This window comes from Poecile atricapillus, chromosome W (genome assembly GCF_030490865.1).
Source record: "Poecile atricapillus isolate bPoeAtr1 chromosome W, bPoeAtr1.hap1, whole genome shotgun sequence".
NCBI lineage: Eukaryota > Metazoa > Chordata > Aves > Passeriformes > Paridae > Poecile > Poecile atricapillus.
The window spans coordinates 63,257,944-63,274,953 of NC_081288.1; the positions used below are offsets into that span (position 1 = coordinate 63,257,944).

The 17,010-nt window shown below is 37.9% G+C and overlaps 1 protein-coding gene across 1 annotated transcript in view; it reads left to right on the forward strand.

Annotated features, from left to right (window-relative positions):
- Positions 1-17,010, forward strand: part of LOC131592319 (signal peptide, CUB and EGF-like domain-containing protein 1) — a 199,591-nt gene that overhangs the window by 141,243 nt on the left and 41,338 nt on the right. Inside the window, exon 9 of the mRNA XM_058863740.1 lies at positions 15,142-15,264. Coding sequence (XP_058719723.1) covers positions 15,142-15,264 — 123 coding nt within the window. The remainder of the gene's footprint in view (positions 1-15,141; positions 15,265-17,010) is intronic.

Below are 17,010 nucleotides of genomic sequence, written 5' to 3' on the forward strand. Positions count from 1 at the left end.
ATAGTCAGCTGGGCTGTAATGTGAGGGGGATTAGTAGCAATGTGGTATTACATGTTCATAATGTGCCCCCAACTGTGACTAAACGCAACAGGATCTTCCTGTGCAGGACTAGGTCTGTGCCAAGCCCAAGTGGTCTTACAGACGTGTGTTTAGGAGACAGAAAGTTCCCTTCGTATCCACACCTAGAGATGGTGCATTTTCTTGGCTGTGTGACACTCAGTCAGCCCTTCTCAGGCCCTGGGATATGTAACTAGGGCGGTGTTATGCTGGGGTTATGTGCCTGCATGGCAAACATTTCTCCTTCCTGCTGTCTCATTGCCATGGTGACCCAGCAATGAGGTGGGCTCTCCACTTCCTCAAAACAGGCCCCCATCCTTCAGCATTCAGATGTAGCAAAGAAATGTGGCACTGAGGTGCTTAAATACTTGACTGTGCTGCAGTAGGAGTATCAGAAATGCCCGAGTGGTAAATGATCTGCCTAGTAACTCAGCTCTGAAACTTCCTTTATCATTAAGCAATCTAGGGGGGAAAAAATAAAATAAAATAAAATAAAATAAAATAAAATAAAATAAAATAAAATAAAATAAAATAAAATAAAATAAAATAAAATAAAATAAAATAAAATAAAATAAAATAAAAATAAAATAAAATAAAATAAAATAAAATAAAATAAATAAGGAGCATAGAGACTAATGAAAAAATTCAGTCAAAGAACTGCATCAAAGTTTATTTGAAATAAAAGGGAAATTTTGCACTGGCTCTGGTAGTTTGATATAGTAATTACTTTTTTTATCTTGCTTAATTCCAGCCTATCACAGCAGGAAAATGTGCTTTAAATCAGCTTTGAGTAAACAAAAAAAATGAAACCCTGAAAGTGAATTAAATTTGAAAATGGAATTGTTTCCATGAAAAGAAAAGTTTTTTAGAGAATGAGTTTTAATGAAACAAAGTATGTTTTGTTAAATATGAACTGAAAGGTTTCATTAAATTAAATGTTTTAAATTAATGCTTGACATCAGTTTGGTATAAGATTATGACTCAGATGCTGAAGGCTTTCCTCTCTTTTTATTCAGAACACACTAACACTGAGTGAAAAGCTCACAGTGAACAGTTCAGCTGGCCAATTTGGCTTCATTTCCTAGCTGCAAAGTATCTGTGAACAGTTATGATTTCCTCCATACTTCCATTAATTGAAATTACTTAAAATTTGTTTTAGTTTTTTTCTTTAAAATGGATTAAATTGACTAAAGCACTTAGAATTGCATCTTGTTAGTCCAAATCAATTCATATGAAACTGAAAATCTTTCCTCTTTTTTAAAAAAGTACACCAGACAGAGCATAGGTTATTTTTACTGTTTATTATTAGTAAGATAAAGGTGTTAATCTCATACCTCCACAATTAGTTTGCCTGAATTATGATAATACTTTTATTTCACTGGGATTGGTTAGGTAAATTTCACAGTGTTATAGTTTTTTTCATTTGTTGCCTAAATGCAATTCTTTTGCTGTCAGAGTACCTTTGATAAACTCAGGTTTTGTTTGATTAATATCCCTGATCAATTTGACTTTTTTTCCTACATGTTAGTAAAAATTAGACAGTAAAATATAATCCACTGCAAGAAAACTTCTAAAATGTATGCATCAGTCAAATTTACACTAAGGAAGATAAAATTTTCATGGCTGATATGACTACACTTCTCACAACAATAGGGGTCTCTTTAGAGTCAAAACTGCAAGTTTGGAACAGGCCTTCTGAACTAAGATGGATCATGACCTAAGAGAAAAATACAAGGCAGGCCCAAATGATTTCATGTGAATGAACTTTTTTTTTCCTTAGTTGTAAACTGATCTCATTGAAAGTTGTCACCTAAACACAAAGTTTTCCTTTGTTGAATTCATTCACATATATCAGCATTTTAAATGGGAAAAGAATTTAAATTATCTCCTGAAGAATTTAACATTTAGAGGCAAATCTGTCCATAGCTGTCTGACTACTCCTGCTCTGAATCTACACCTTCTTTCTGTGCACCTCCCATGAGCAGTGTGTGCAATATCTGTGGTACTCCACGCAGTGAAAGGAGTATCAGTGGTCTTAGAGCAGGTCCTGGGGCTTACAAAGAGAGCTTTTCCCAGCTCGCCTTTCTCTAGCAACATGAATTTTTTTCTCAACACATGTGAAGAAGTCAGTTTAGCTCCCTCCACATAGGTTTTTGAGGAATGTAAGCATTATTAGCCATTAGCCATAATAATCTGTTACATTTTCCAGTGCTTTCTCAAAAAAAAAAAAAACAAAGCAAAACAAAAACATGCAAATGTTGTGAAAGAATAAACAAATGAAAGAAGTTACTGACACCTCCTCTGCAGTCAGAGTGCTGTGGTACCAGCAGATGTCAGCATAAATGTCAGCTTCAAAACTACAAGCAACAGTGTGTTTTTGAAGAGGACGCCTGGCAAAGCCAGAAAGGACAGAGAACTGCTTTTTTTTATTCCCTTTTCTTCTGATTACATTTTCCTTGATCATTGCACCATGGTCATCTACTTACATGTCTTATATTTGAGAGAATTTAGGTAGTTAGTAGAGTGATTGTACTTTTACACTTGATTCTGGTTCATAATGTCAGTGCTTCATGCCAGAGAAATGCTGTGTATAGCACATAAAATTTTCAAGGCTGAAATAGTGCCTTGGATTCATAGTTTGGTTTGGAAAGGAGCAGATGGGGAATGGTCCCTTAGCCTTACCTTAGTCAAAGGTACAGTGACAAGGAGTGAGGGCAGCTTTTCCTTTTAAGCTGATACGTAGCATCTCTTTGCTTGCTGCACATAAATGAAGGTATCTGGCTGGATCACTCTGGGATATCCCAGAGCCATAGTGTGCATGTTGCTTAGAGTCTGTCAAAAGTACGTAGGGGAAAGACCGGATTACTCTCAGCATACTTTAACTTGCTCTGCTAGAAAAAAAATGCCAAACTTTGCAAATGGAACAAGACTGAGACAGACTCAGTACTTAGACTCTCTATGAAGAAGCTGACCTGAGCACATAAACCACTTTAACCATGATCCTTGGGAGTGGCAAGTAGTACAAATGTTTTAAGGTAATAAGTCAGATACACTTTTGACTTTTTAGGGGAAAATTTCTCAGACATTTCAGAAAACGGAATGCTCATGGGATTTCAAGTCAAGAACCTCAGTAGAAAAGGCACTGAAAACTGCAGTTTCATTTTTAAAACAGAGGTTGTCATCCTCAGGCCTTTGTGTAGACTCCACCTTCTGTGATTCTTCATTTGATCGCCAAGGCCACTGTTGTCCCCACCGTGGATACCCAAGTAGAATCTCCATCCTCTCTCTTATGCATCAGCCCTCAGGGGGCATCAGATTTGATTTTGCACATCACACCTTTTACTTCTCTCAGGAATCCCTCAGTGAACTGTGTTCTACAATAAAGTCAGAAGAATAGGTGAATTTATTTCCCCAAGGGAAAATAAACACATCAGTCTTTGGTAATTCCTGATGGGATTAGAGGTTTTGCATCATATGACTCAGCTACCTCCTATTTATACAAGCTTAAAGAGATGTGCATTGGGAAATAACATGGGACACCCTCTGAACTCATATCTTACTGCAATAACATGCTCCTAAGTACATTGAAAAAGCTTAATCCCAATCAAAAGTGTAATCCCAATCCACTTTACTTGCTTTGACAATATCTCTGAACTGGATTAGCCTTTCCACTTCCCCTCAGAGTCTAACAAGGAATACAAGGGCCTCTCCTTGAGCTCAAAAATAGAAACAAAATATAAGAAAAGGCGGTAAAATAGCGGTGCAAAGAGGCCTGTGTTGTCAATTCAGATGTGGAAGTCAGTGCAGGACAAATTCTCAGTCCCTCTCTGGTTTTTTTCAGTGTTCCTCCCTCTGACAAACATCCTACTCCAGAGGAATCAGAGTGCCTTGATTTTTTCAGTGGCAAGCCAGAGCCAAATGATTTTATCAAATGATTTTGTCAAAGCCAGTCCACAAGCTGTCTGAAGTCAGGTGGTAGAGCTTTAGAAGTTAGCTATTAAAGTATGTGTTGTCTCTAAGCAACCCTGAAGTGTTTACTTAAATGGTTCATTTTGAGCCATTCTTCACCCCCAGATGGCTTTCTCCCTACTTCTCATCAATATAAGCCAAGAATAAACTTCCCAATAATCAAATCAAGATCTAGTTTTCATAATTCATTATAAGCAACTCTACTTCTATCAGATTCTTTACACAGTTCTGCTTTCAAGATACAGCAACGTACCCTTCCAGTGTTTGCCACTAGAAATAAGTGCATGTTCAAAAATAAGCACTATTTGAGTTTGCCTCTCTGAACCTGAAAGCAAAGAGCTATCAGAAAATAGATCAGGTGTAATCACAAGCCACTATAGCCATGTATCAAAACAAAAAATACGTTTGCCATCTCCATGTTGATCATGAGGCAAATATAAATCTTGTGGCTGAGGTCTGTCTTTTATCCTAAAAAGAAGGAAAAAATAAATACAAAAACATCTTATGTCTTTGCATGAACAGAGGGCCATCTTTGCCTTGCATGAGAAGTTGGCACCTAAGTTCATTCATGAGACTGATGTCAAGAATGATAGTAGTGAAAATGTGGGTTCTTCAGTAATTAAATCGGTGCTTTTAGGAGGAACAAAAGCATTAATTTAAAATAATCCTTTTCTATATATGTATGGTACACAGATTAAATGTGCAATTAAGTATTCCATTAAAATAGCCAAACTTTCTTAAAATTACCACCTGACACATCAGTTCTGACCATTATCCAGTACTTCTACACAGTTAAAGGGTTTTGAGACCACATGCCATTTTCAGGAAGCAAGCAGGGGGCCTTCTTGGTAAAAGCAGATTTGTGTGAATCCCAAACTGCTCAACTGATTTACAGAAACCATCAAATTTTTTTGAAAAATGGTGCAGCAGCTAGATCACCTTGTCTCTTCCCCTTCCCAGTACTCCTCTTTTTCTGACAAAACCATATGATTTAAAAATAGAGGCATTTGTGACAAGTGAGTAACCAAAGGCAGCCAGTGGATGATTTCAAGATGTGAAACAATAGATGTGTCTGCCCAACCAAAATAAAAGCAATAAAAACAACATGAAATGAGATGAAAATTGGGAATTTTATCTTTAAAACAGTGGTCCTGGTCAGGGCTTGAGTACTGGCAGGATTTTCAGAACACACACTTTGGGGAAGCACCAAGAAGACTCTTATAGTTGGACCCACTAAATACCTCCACAGGGAAGTTTTTGGCATGTGAATCGACCACATGTATGCTGCAGAGATAACAGGTAGACTTGTAGTTGGTGAAAGAAGAAAACAGAACGGGAACTTATTTGCTAGCAGTGATAAATGAAATACTAAAGCCAAAAGGGAATATTAAAATACAGAGGCAGTTTTGGGGTTATTTTTTGTTTGATATGAGTCTAAGCAAGATGCGAAACCATCGGTGTCCAAAATAAACAATCATAAAGATCAGGACTGAAAGAAGGAAAACTGAGTAACCAATGGGAGAGTAATAATCAAGTTCAGCTTATGAGAAGAGATATTTGTTTTAGAAGAGGTGGGTAAGATTTGGTTGAGAGCACAAGTTGCCAGGTAGCTACAAAAGCATTTTCAAAAAGCTACCTAAATGTGAATTAAAGAAAGAAAATTTAAGGTCTTTTTGCTGAGGCTGCAGTCATTTTATGCTATTCCATCAATGTTAGCTTAGTCTCAAGACAAAGCACATATAAGATCAATCCAATGTGTGGAAAACAGAGCAGCATCCAGCAGGCAGCTGTAGCATCTCAGTAGAAAGCTCTGTGTCATGTCCAGTGAGAGAACCAGAACCATCTGGGCCAGCACTGCTGTCCTGGAAACAGCTGTTTCAAGACTTGCTAAGACTGCAAAGTGACTCAAAACTAGGTTTCTAATTTTTCTTCCCCACTTTTTTGGAGCAAACAGGGAGTTGGCTGTTGTTGGTGTCTAATAAGAGAGACGCTAAGAGTATCTGACTAAGGAGAAGGCTCTGAAGAGTTCATGATGAAACCATAAATAATGGAAGAATTTTGGAGAGGGAAAATGCTGCTGGTTATCAGCAGAAAGTGAGTGAATGAGTGGGACTTGAGGGAGGAAAAGATGGAAACTCTTGGTGCTTGGAAACTCAGGTGACAGTGGTCAGAAGCCTAGTGTGGGGATCAGAAAAATGAGCAATTGGACACTCACTGAGGAATACATGTGTGACTTTGATTTAGAGACGTAAGTGATTTAGTCTTTCCAAAAGAGTTGAAGTTTCAGACTACAGTGATGGAAAACCTAATTATAAACCCATTATTTTATTATTAAAGAAAAAAAATTGAAGAAAATGCAAGTTTTAGATAACAACAAAGTCGAACTTTTTCAGAAAGAAGAAAATGGAATGGAAAAAAAAAAGAGTGGGAAGAGCAGAATCCTTCTAACTACTGCTGCAAGTTTATCTAATCCACAACTTGTGAAACTGTCACTGCCCCTTTCCCTATTTTTAAGGGAATTGTCTTTTAGGTTTTCAGTTGGGCCTTGTTTGTTTTTGGTTTTGGTTTTTTTTGCTTAAAGAGATACAATTCATTTGACTGCCGTAGACTTGTTCACGACAGACAAATATAATACAACAAATTATCTTCCATTAAAAAATTGCTGACTTGGGTCAGCTGCCATGTAACTCATTCCATTTCATTCCCTCCCAAGGGTTCCATCTATCCCCACAAAATAAATTCATGTGTACTAAATTAGGGTTTTTTTCACAACTAGGAAATATCCCTGTTCCCTAGAAACTTGCAGTTGTTATTTGTCTTCATGAACCTCCCCTTTGAAAATGCCAAATCCTTTAAATTAATGCTTCAGAGGGTCATATTTTGCATTTCAGTTGTTGAAAAGACCTTGCATTTATTCAACAGTATAAAGCCCCCTGAGGATCAACGACCACAGTATATTATGGAAAAGTGTGCTGTGCTGTTACTTGGGAGTTGACTACTCACGTAATCATAACTGCCAACCTTCAAAACTTACAGCATTTTTTTCATTCTTTTATCATTGCCTTTTTCATCATAAAATACAGTTGTTTTTTGGGGTTTTTTGGGGTTTGTTTGTTTGTTTCTTTGTTTGTTTGTTTTGGGTTTTTTTGCTATGACTAGATCCTGCTCTCGGTGGTGGGTCTGTCTTCCCTGGTACAGAGTAGATCCCTGGCTGGTTGAAGTAGTGTCTTCAAAAACTTACGGAGGGTAATTTTTGGTCAGCATCCAAATTTCCTTGATTCATTAAAAGGTATTTAAATTATCAGAGGCTAATTTTTTCCCTTTCAAGAGTAGCTTCATCCCAGAAAACTAGTACAATTTCACTGGGATTTTAGAGAGAACATCAATACCTTTAACTGCCCTTAATACCAATTTTATCTAATTAAACAAACATTTTTCTAGAAACAAACTGAGATTCTTGAAATTAAGCACAGAACTTTCCTGAGCAGTTAATAATTCCAAGGGGGTAAATTAAAACAACCATGAGTAAATGTAAATTGAGTTCATGTACTAAATCTAGGGATTCTTGTATCTTGGTCCAGTAGCACAGTTAACTCGCCCCTTTGCTCTTCATTCAGACTATACAGGAAAATTGAATACACTAAGAGCCAGGCCTTGTTTTTTAGTGACACCTAGCACAGAGAAAATTCCTAGGGATGTCAGCCCCACAGTTCTGTCTAATTTGCTCCTTAAGAAACACCGAATTAACTCTTTTATTCTTGTTATTAACCTGCAGAAACCCATTTAGTTCTTCTGCCTCAGCTCCTGCTGCATAAACATTACAAATAGACTTATTCTGGTGGTAGCGACTGTGTGAATAATTACACTGCACATGGAATTATTCTGGTGGTAGTGGCTGTGTGAATAATTAAGGTAGGTAAGCAGTCAGCCCAGTGTATTTGAACAGTTTTCTCCCGCTGTTTTACCCACAGACTTCATATCTGCCTGTACTCACTCACACAGCCACAGGTACAGTCTAGTTTCCTAGAATTTGATGTCCTGTACTTTCCACATGCTCTGTAAAAAAAGAGAAACATTCTTTAGTGTCCCCAAGTACACATGCGAGACTGAACAGCACGCTCATTTCTCCCTCTCCAGTGTTTTAGAAAAAGCATTTTGATTGACAAAAAGCATTTTGATTGATAAAATGTTCCAGGAGGAAAACTAGTTTTATTTCCCGGGATTCCTGTGAGGTTTATCTTTGCTTCTGGTGAGGGGTGGTGGTGGGGAGGGATAGTTTTAGCATTTAGCTCAGCCTAAACATCAAAAAGACTATCAGTCTGTATCTTTATGTCTGCAGTCCCCTTAACATTCTGGTGTCACAGCCTCAGACAGTTTGCACTGTTTGGGTTCGTAGCATCGCACTAACACGTTTTTAAGGTTAGAAAAGAATTCAGTGTTCAGCAAAAATTTTAAATGAAAATCCTCTCTTTTCATATTAGATTTAGTAAATCCCTTCCCTTTTACAGATGGGAAATCTGGGCCTAACCTATTATGACAGCATTTCAGAGTTTTTCACCTGCAAAGGTTTTTGTGTTTTATAAATCTAATTAACTATAATAAGATAATAATAGGACATAATGTTTGTTTTACAAGGTGATTGATCTCTTGGCAGCCTAGCAGACTCTTTTATTGATTGGTTGGTGGATAATGTCAGAGTGGATATGTCCGGGAGGAGAATAGCTGACACCTAAATCCATATGTGACAGATTACCATCTGTGTTGGAAGACAGGTTTCTTCGTGAAATTGCGAAGATAACAGGTGAAAATTGAGAAAGTGACATGAGGGAAATGTGTTGAAACCTGCCTCAACCTTTCCATGCTCTAAGAGCATTTACACAAAGCTCTCTCTTTTGTGGGCAGCCTGTTTTCAGGATGAGGGAGATTAAATTTTAATTACATTCATTCCTGTCTAGATTTAATCCTGTTAATTAGGAAAATGCCTTGTCCCACAACCTGGCTATAAAGCTAATTAAACAGAGAATCTTCATTTGCTACTTAGTGGAACTTCAGTTCAGTAATGACTATCATTCTTTACAGTTAATTAGCAGTGTGGGAGGGAAAGTGAGGATATTGTTGAAGCATAGAACTCAAATTAGGGGTGCTATAATATGTGCTTTATTTCATTTTGCAGCTATCTGATGCAGGCAAGTTGCACACTATCCTACCTGCCTCATAATAACAATAATCTTCATTATTATCAAATGAAGATAATAAGATGCTGGCCTTTGAAATCCTCAGTTAGAAGGTACTGCATAAGTAGAATTATTCCTCCCTGAAATATGCAAGAGGCAATGAACTGTGAAGTTTCAGGTGGAGTGGTGGAACAGCAATTGTGCCTCTTAAAGTTAACACGGCCCTAACTGTCCTGCAGAAGCACTGCCAGCATGGAACCTGCTGCTGGATCAAACCATTCTGAAGCCCAGACCAGAAATTTAAAACAACTGTGATTTGACTTAAAAATTTTGACAGCAAATGACTTGGATTCATAACACCTTATTCCATAATAGTGCATTTTAAAGTATTGATCCTGAAAATACCAAGTGATAATTACCAATCCCCAATTTTACAAATGAAGTAAAGCAGGAAAGTGTTACGCCTTTCCTAAATGTTGGATAAATCCATTGTAAAACTGGAACTACAGCTACTGAAACTTACAGCTCCCTGGAAACAAACCACACAACAGCTGGCTTGATATTTCTGGATGGAACAGCAGAGCCTGTGTTCTGCTTTGATTTAGATTTTCTAATAGTGGCACTGATGCAGTGAATCTGGGGATAGGAAATTATCTTTCAACCTTACTGAGATATTCCTGGTATGCATTATTTAAGATGCTATGCAATGCTACATTTAGTACCAGGCAAGTAGAGCCTGGTAGCTTCTGATTGTGTTAATCCTGAGTTTACAAGTTTTGTTGAGAAGTGTCAGGCAAATATCAAAATAATTACGTGTGAGCATTGGTGGGTCTGTAATATTTGAAACATAGAACAGCGTGCAGTACAAGGTGTTATGTGCAAGCCTGTGCTGATTGGCACCCCAGGGTAACCTGCTGAGTTGTACACTGAGCTTGGATTCAAGTGTGGATGAGTTAGTTATTTTTTCTATTCCTCTCTTTCCCCACCTCCAGCATGGAGTTAAAAAGTTTTGTCGCTGCTTTATAAAGTACTTTTTGGTCTGTGCACATCAGGGAACTAATACCTGTGTCAACAAGGCAACACTAGTTCAAATTTTTAGGAGACGGTGGTGATTTGTAAAACCATGAGAAAGAGCAAGGGAAGAAAAGCAGGGGAAAATTAGGAAATCAGGGAATAAAAAGAACTAGCAAACAGCCATCCTTTCAGAAAATATGATTATATTGATGTCCACTGTATACTGGTAAAAGCATTACTAATTTCAACACCCTGGCTTTCATTATTAAAAACAAGAATGTTATGAAGTTTCAGAAATTATTTTAGGTTGATCTGGGAGTATATTATTTTCCTGGAGCTAGGTAGCATTTTAAATCTGCAAAGGATTAGACAGACACAATCAGTTCAAATATTTGTCCAGCCATTGAAAGGAGGATACTCACTTCCGCCTGTGATGAGGCTTTGGAAATCTCCATCTCCATCATTGTTCAACACCTAAGTGCAGATTGCATGTTTATTACCCTTTCAGTTGCCTTTAAGTAGCTTATGTGAAACGTTAAGTTCTAAGGTACCTAAAATCCATACTTTTTAATTTGTTCCCTGGCTTGTATGCAGCAAGGCAAATCTCTGTGGGTTTATATGTGCACAGACAAGTGCATACATGGACCCTGATCAGAGCCAGCTCCATCCAAACATGAATTGCACTGAGCAGAGCTTAAAAAAGCTGCAAGTGGAACAGGAGCATGCATTCCCATCAATCTTCACAAGATCATGAAAAGAAAAATAACAATCTGCCTGCTTAGCCGAGTAAAACTGTAGCTATGCAACTTAGCACAAAACTGAGTTTCTATACTTTTATTTAAAACTGAAAAATTTATTTAAAGATGATTCCACTGCCTCCCTCACATTTTGAGATCCTTGGAAAAAATAGGATAATCTATTATTATACAGTATCATAATTGTGATATGATATGATATGATATGATATGATATGATATGATATGATATGAGATATTACATTAGATTTACAAACCCAGGGTTTGTTTCTGGGTTCACATGGATGCACAGCTTTTTGTGGTGGTCTTACTGAGCTCCATCTCCAGACAAATATTTCCAATTGGGGTTTTTTCCTTCAAATATTACAACTTTAAAGAAGGTGTTAGCTTCCTTGTTGCAAATCTTATCTTTGCTTTTGTTTGTATTTAATTGCTTGGGAATTGAATGAACCATTTTCAGAGCTAACAGGAGGCTTGAGTGCTGAGTTGCTTGTTACACCATACCTTCACCTGACAGTTTTGACCATAATTTTCAATGCTCTGTGGTTTCTCACAGGTCTGTATTTTCATATCTGCATTTTGGTATTTTGTAGCAGATCATCAGCTGTATGAGCAAGGGATCATTTGACAATATTGACTTACTGCACTGGGAGAAATCCCTTGGGATTTTATTCCCAATACACTGAAAGCCCATCCAACCTCCCAGTCTGAAATGACTCATACGGTATCATCAGGGCATTTTACGTACAACCCCTGTGGAGGAAATACAGTTCTTTACATCCTTTTGCATTTCTGAGGATAAAGGGAAGCAGAGCCTGTGGGATGTTGGAGCTATTTTTCTGCAACCTGCCTTTTAAGGAGCCATTTGAGAACTGTTTGAAGACAGCAGGTTTATGACTGCTCCTCAGACAGTCCCAATAATTGTAGGGAAATACTTGACTAAATAATGTCAAAGCTGGTAGAGACATCACAATGGGTTTCCACTGTGTATTTTTGCCCTACATGAGAGGCAGACATGCTTACCTCTGTGAAGTTCAAAGAGGCACTTCAGTGCTCAACCCGAAGTTGGATACCAGTGAGTTTAAAGATAAATGGGTCCTTAACCTTTTTACACAGTGGAATAATTTATTTTCACATGGCTCATAACACAAATTATTTATAGCCAAGGAAAGAAAAATAGCGGGGATACAGACTTTTTGCAATTTCTCTGAACCAGTTAGACATACATACAGTTGGATACTGCTCTCTTCCAAGTGAAATGCAGCAATATGCTGCTCTCCACAAAGTGAAATAATTTTTACATGCCTTGTCAGTCTCACTATGGCCATGAAAAGAAATACAGTGAAAGCAGAGACATTGGCACTGTTTATGTTATTTAGAATGTTTTCGCAGCTAACAGTTTTGACCTCTATTCTGTCTTCGTGGTCCCTGTTTCAAAAGGTCATGTCATGTTTTCCAGTTAGAAGAAATGAATAAATACTTTCTTTTCCTATGGACTCTCACAGGTTTAACCCAGATCCTGGTTCAGAATTATTCTAAAGAATTGCTGGTGTAAAGCTAATATCCTGCGTTGTCAGTGGAATTACAGTTATTAACAGCCTAAAATCTATAGTCTGATGCCAGCAGGTTTTCATTTCTGACCCTTATGGTCATGAGAGACACAGAAAAGAGATTGGAATTTGGAATTTAACATGTGAAATCTAGGGGCCATCATTTAAAACATCAATTGTAACTCCAGAATGATGTTTGACAGGCTGCAAGTAATTTCCACTTCAAGCAGTCTCAGGCAGCAGAGTAGCCCAAAGGTCATGTTGTTCTTATCACGGGTAAAATATACTTTCTTCATGATGGATGACTGTTCTGTGTGTTTACGATGCACAATGTGTTAGTAATTTTAATTCAGAATTCCATTTGTCCCACAGTTTTGTCAGGGCAAGCTAAACTGTAGTTAGGTCCCACAGTTTTGTCAGGGCAAGCTAAACTGTAGTTAGTGCTGTGCAAAAGGATGGGACCTTTCATGGCAATCCATCCTAACATCCACACCACAGTCCCACTTGCACATTAGGGAGCTGGGAGGAGTCACTTCTACAAAAGGAAATGCCAGGCTGCAGGAATTGGGCCAAAAATTCTTGCCTTTTCACTGCCAGTCTTGACCTATGCAGATGATCACAGCTGAAACCAAAAGGGTTGCTGCCTCCAGTCCCATGGTGTTACATAGAGTGACCTTCAGGGTGTTCTTCACCAGATCTGTCAGGTTGGGAGCTCACGGTTATCTGCTGTTGGCCAGCCAAATGCCAGAACTGGAGTACCACAGACAACAAACAAATACCTGATTTTGGGGCACTTTGAGAACTTTGTTACCCGAGACACAAAGATTTGAGCTAACTTCGCACAAAGCACTCAGGACGTTCCACAGCTGCTGCCTACAATTTACCCTTATTTTAATTGGATTGAATGCAAAAGCCACTCCTCTGCAGAACCAGACACAAAAGTAAGCAGCAGGAATAGTTCAGAGGGTCTGAGAACAAATTTCCCATCTCCTTGCCATAAGTGCAACTCATAAGAAAACCTTTATAACAATATACATTGTTCTTGCTTATTTGAGCCCTGACATATTTCTGTCAGTATGTGTGCAACAAAGTGCTCTTTAGGAATGATGGCTGAATTTGCCTCTCAGCTGTTGAAATTTTTAGATTTACCACCTCACTCCTCTTGCTGCTGTTTATGTTTTACATGAAGAAATATAAGTTCCATGCCACTTTCCCGTGTTGTAATCATATTTTTGCAAAAATTAATGAATTACTTTCATTAAGAATCCTCCTAAATTCAAGTAATTTTTAAAGCATGCCCTCCATTCACCATTATCTTGCAGGTTTTGATAAATTTCCATCTTCATATATTAGACCTTTTGGCATCTAGAGATTTGCATTTTGCAAGATTTGCTCTTTAAATGGGCAGCTGTTACCTCAGTTTCAAAGATCTTATAGCAAGAAGATTTTCAAAAGGAAACATCACTCTCCATTCAGTTCCGTGAAAGATCTTGTTTTCAATTCCAGACATGTCAGCCGAGGCTCAATGTCACATTACTTTTTCACTGTACGCATTCATGAAAAGAGCTGATTTGGCACTGTTCTTCTGAAAAATAATAAAAGTACTTTTTGTTTTTCCTTTTTCAAATAAACATAGATCCATGATTTTATAACTGGGGGAGGATGAAAAGATACCCTGTATTTCAAATGTGGTTTTGTGGCCTGTTAAATACTTATTTCACAACCTTTTATGATTGGAAAAGGAATTGGTCATTCCAGCTCTTCAACACCTTTAGGAGAAGTTAGAATGAGCAGGAAGCAGAACCATTAGTATGAAATTTAGAACAGGATTCCTACCAAGTTCATCAGTCCACTCTGTAATCAATATTTGAAGAGCCATTGATCCTGTTCTTCATACATACATATATACATATATATACACACATATATTTATATGGCTTTCAAATAAAGGCAATGGGTGCTCTGTCTTCAGAATAACTGAAGAAACAACATTTCACATGCACTGACAGTTCCTTTTCTGCTACACCAAGTAATAAAGTTTGATACAAGATAATGGGTGACACTGTCACTGTCATTGACTGACAGTGTCACTGAATAATGAGCGAAATAGCATATAATGCTCATTCTGAAAAAACATATCCTTGCATTTGTTTATGTAAGGATGATAGAAGTACTTCTTCAGAACTCAAGTATCTTTTACTTCGTGTTTGGTATTACTTCAATTTTTTGTGTTTTCTTATGTTTTGATAGTTTCTGTACAAGGTAAAATGATTCACATCCTTCACAGGTTGAAGTCTGCTGTCAGGCAGAGCACTCCATCCACAGAGAAGCTTTCCTGAATGTTCCCTAACACCAAAGTACCTCACCTTGGGTCATCTGTTGGTTCCAGTTCTGAGAGAAACACCTCTATCTCCTGAACAGCTCAGCCCATAGCTCTCCTTGTAAGCCTTGTGAGATAGGTCTGGGAAGGGACACATCTGACCAGCCTGGTTCCTGACAGGGATAGCAGCCTCCTTGGGGATCTGAGTATATTCCTCTGTTCCTGCCCTGAATGACTGAACTGCTGTCACAGACTAAAGTTTTGCTGTCATGAACTAAATCTTTGCTGTTCATTCTTTGCAGATATTGATGAGTGTTTGGTAAACAATGGTGGTTGTGACCATTTCTGCCGAAACACCGTTGGCAGCTTTGAGTGCAGCTGCCAGAAAGGCTATAAACTGCTCACAGATGAAAGGACCTGCCAAGGTAATACCTCATTAACCTCATTCTTCATATAATGAGAATGTTCTTCATATAATGAGAATGTGGATTTTTGTTGTTGTTTTTATACTTAAGGCATTTGTACTGCAGGTTTTAATTGTACTTTCATAGGAAGTAAGGTTAGAAAACACCTGTGAGCTTTCTGTTTTCTGAGGTGGGATTAGAAGATTATTGGAAATGTCTTGTTTCAATGTTTTTAGTAGTAAGAATGCCAGTGTCCCGTGAAGTGTAAAAATCCAAGTGGCGTAGTGAAATAGCCTCAGGCAAAGAGTCTTATGTTCAAATCCCCTCATTTGCTATGATCTGAATGGGACAGAGGCTTGTCTTATTCAGACCAGAGCCATTTAGAGGAACTGACTGTAATACAGCATTTGTAAGATTTGAACTAAAAAAAGGGTTTAATTTGTGAGCTCACCTTTGCTTGAGAGAAACTGTTTATGAAGGGATGATGGTGGCATTTTGTGGGAATTCAAATGAAGTGTGTTTTTTACCATTTGCTGTGCTTGTTACCTAAGTCATCTGATTTTATGTATTCTATGACTAATTAAGTGCATAGCCATTTCCAAGTACTGACCATGTACCTTTGGAGAAATGACATTTAAACTCTGTTGCTTTACTTTTCAAAAAACTCATAGAAAAGGTTAGAAAGATGAGCATGCATCAATAGAGAAAGAAAGGGAAGGATGATGTATTCAATTAAAATTTTGTGCAGAAAATGCCATTTTATTAATATGTGATTATTTGCATGGGTTTTGAATGAGTAAAGGTTATGAAGTCCAAAACAGCATTAGTATTTTAAATCTTTTTTGATTATCCACAAAAGAGAAACCATGATCTGAAGATACACGTCATTCCGAATTTTTCCGTTGCTTCTCATTGGTACTTCCATCCATCATTTGAGAAGCCACCTCCACCCTGACTGTGTAATTAGGCACAAAGGAGTTAGTGAAAGGTTGGTTTCAAGCAGGACAGGATGGAAAGAGTTGAGATTAGCATAGCTTTTGCCACATGATTCAGCAGAAATAACACTGCAGGACAATGTCAGACATGGGGAAGGTGCCAGGTTTTGATTTGCCTGCTAAAAACAGGGACAGAATATTAAAAAGGATATTAAAAAGAAACATTCCCTTCAGGATGTATTTAGAGATGATTAGAAAGAACCTTGTTCATTAATTTCATGTATGATGGCATGCTTTCACTGTGCTATCGGTCAGAGGTTTCACCATTGAACTGATTGTTTTTACAACAGGGAAAAACTCAAGAAAAGTTAGGCAAGAGCTGGTGCAGAATTTATTTGTTCATAATCCAGAGGATTAATAGTAGGCTGTAACAACTCCCTGTAAATAATCAGGTTTTTGTGATGATAGTGAGAATCAAGAGGCAGCTCTGTAAATGCTGTTCAATTGAGTTTTGTTTCTTCATGTGCCAGAGCTCCAGAATGAGAGGGTTGCCGGTAACAATACACACCATGCAAAGACTAAAGCAGGAGCTGATCTTCTCCCCCGCATGTGATCAGTCGTGGAAGTATAACCATGACCTGGTCATCCTGTTTTTCCCATTGTCAGTGAGGAAGGGCAATCAACTCTGTCTTGCCTCTATGTGACACATAGATTGATAAACGGTAGCTTATCTGTTGCTGTAAAAGATAGATTAGTGCAAACCCAAAGAGTTTTTGAGCTGGACAAGTTCCTCCATCCCAGAAACTCTAGTTCTTCATACCATGAAATGGGG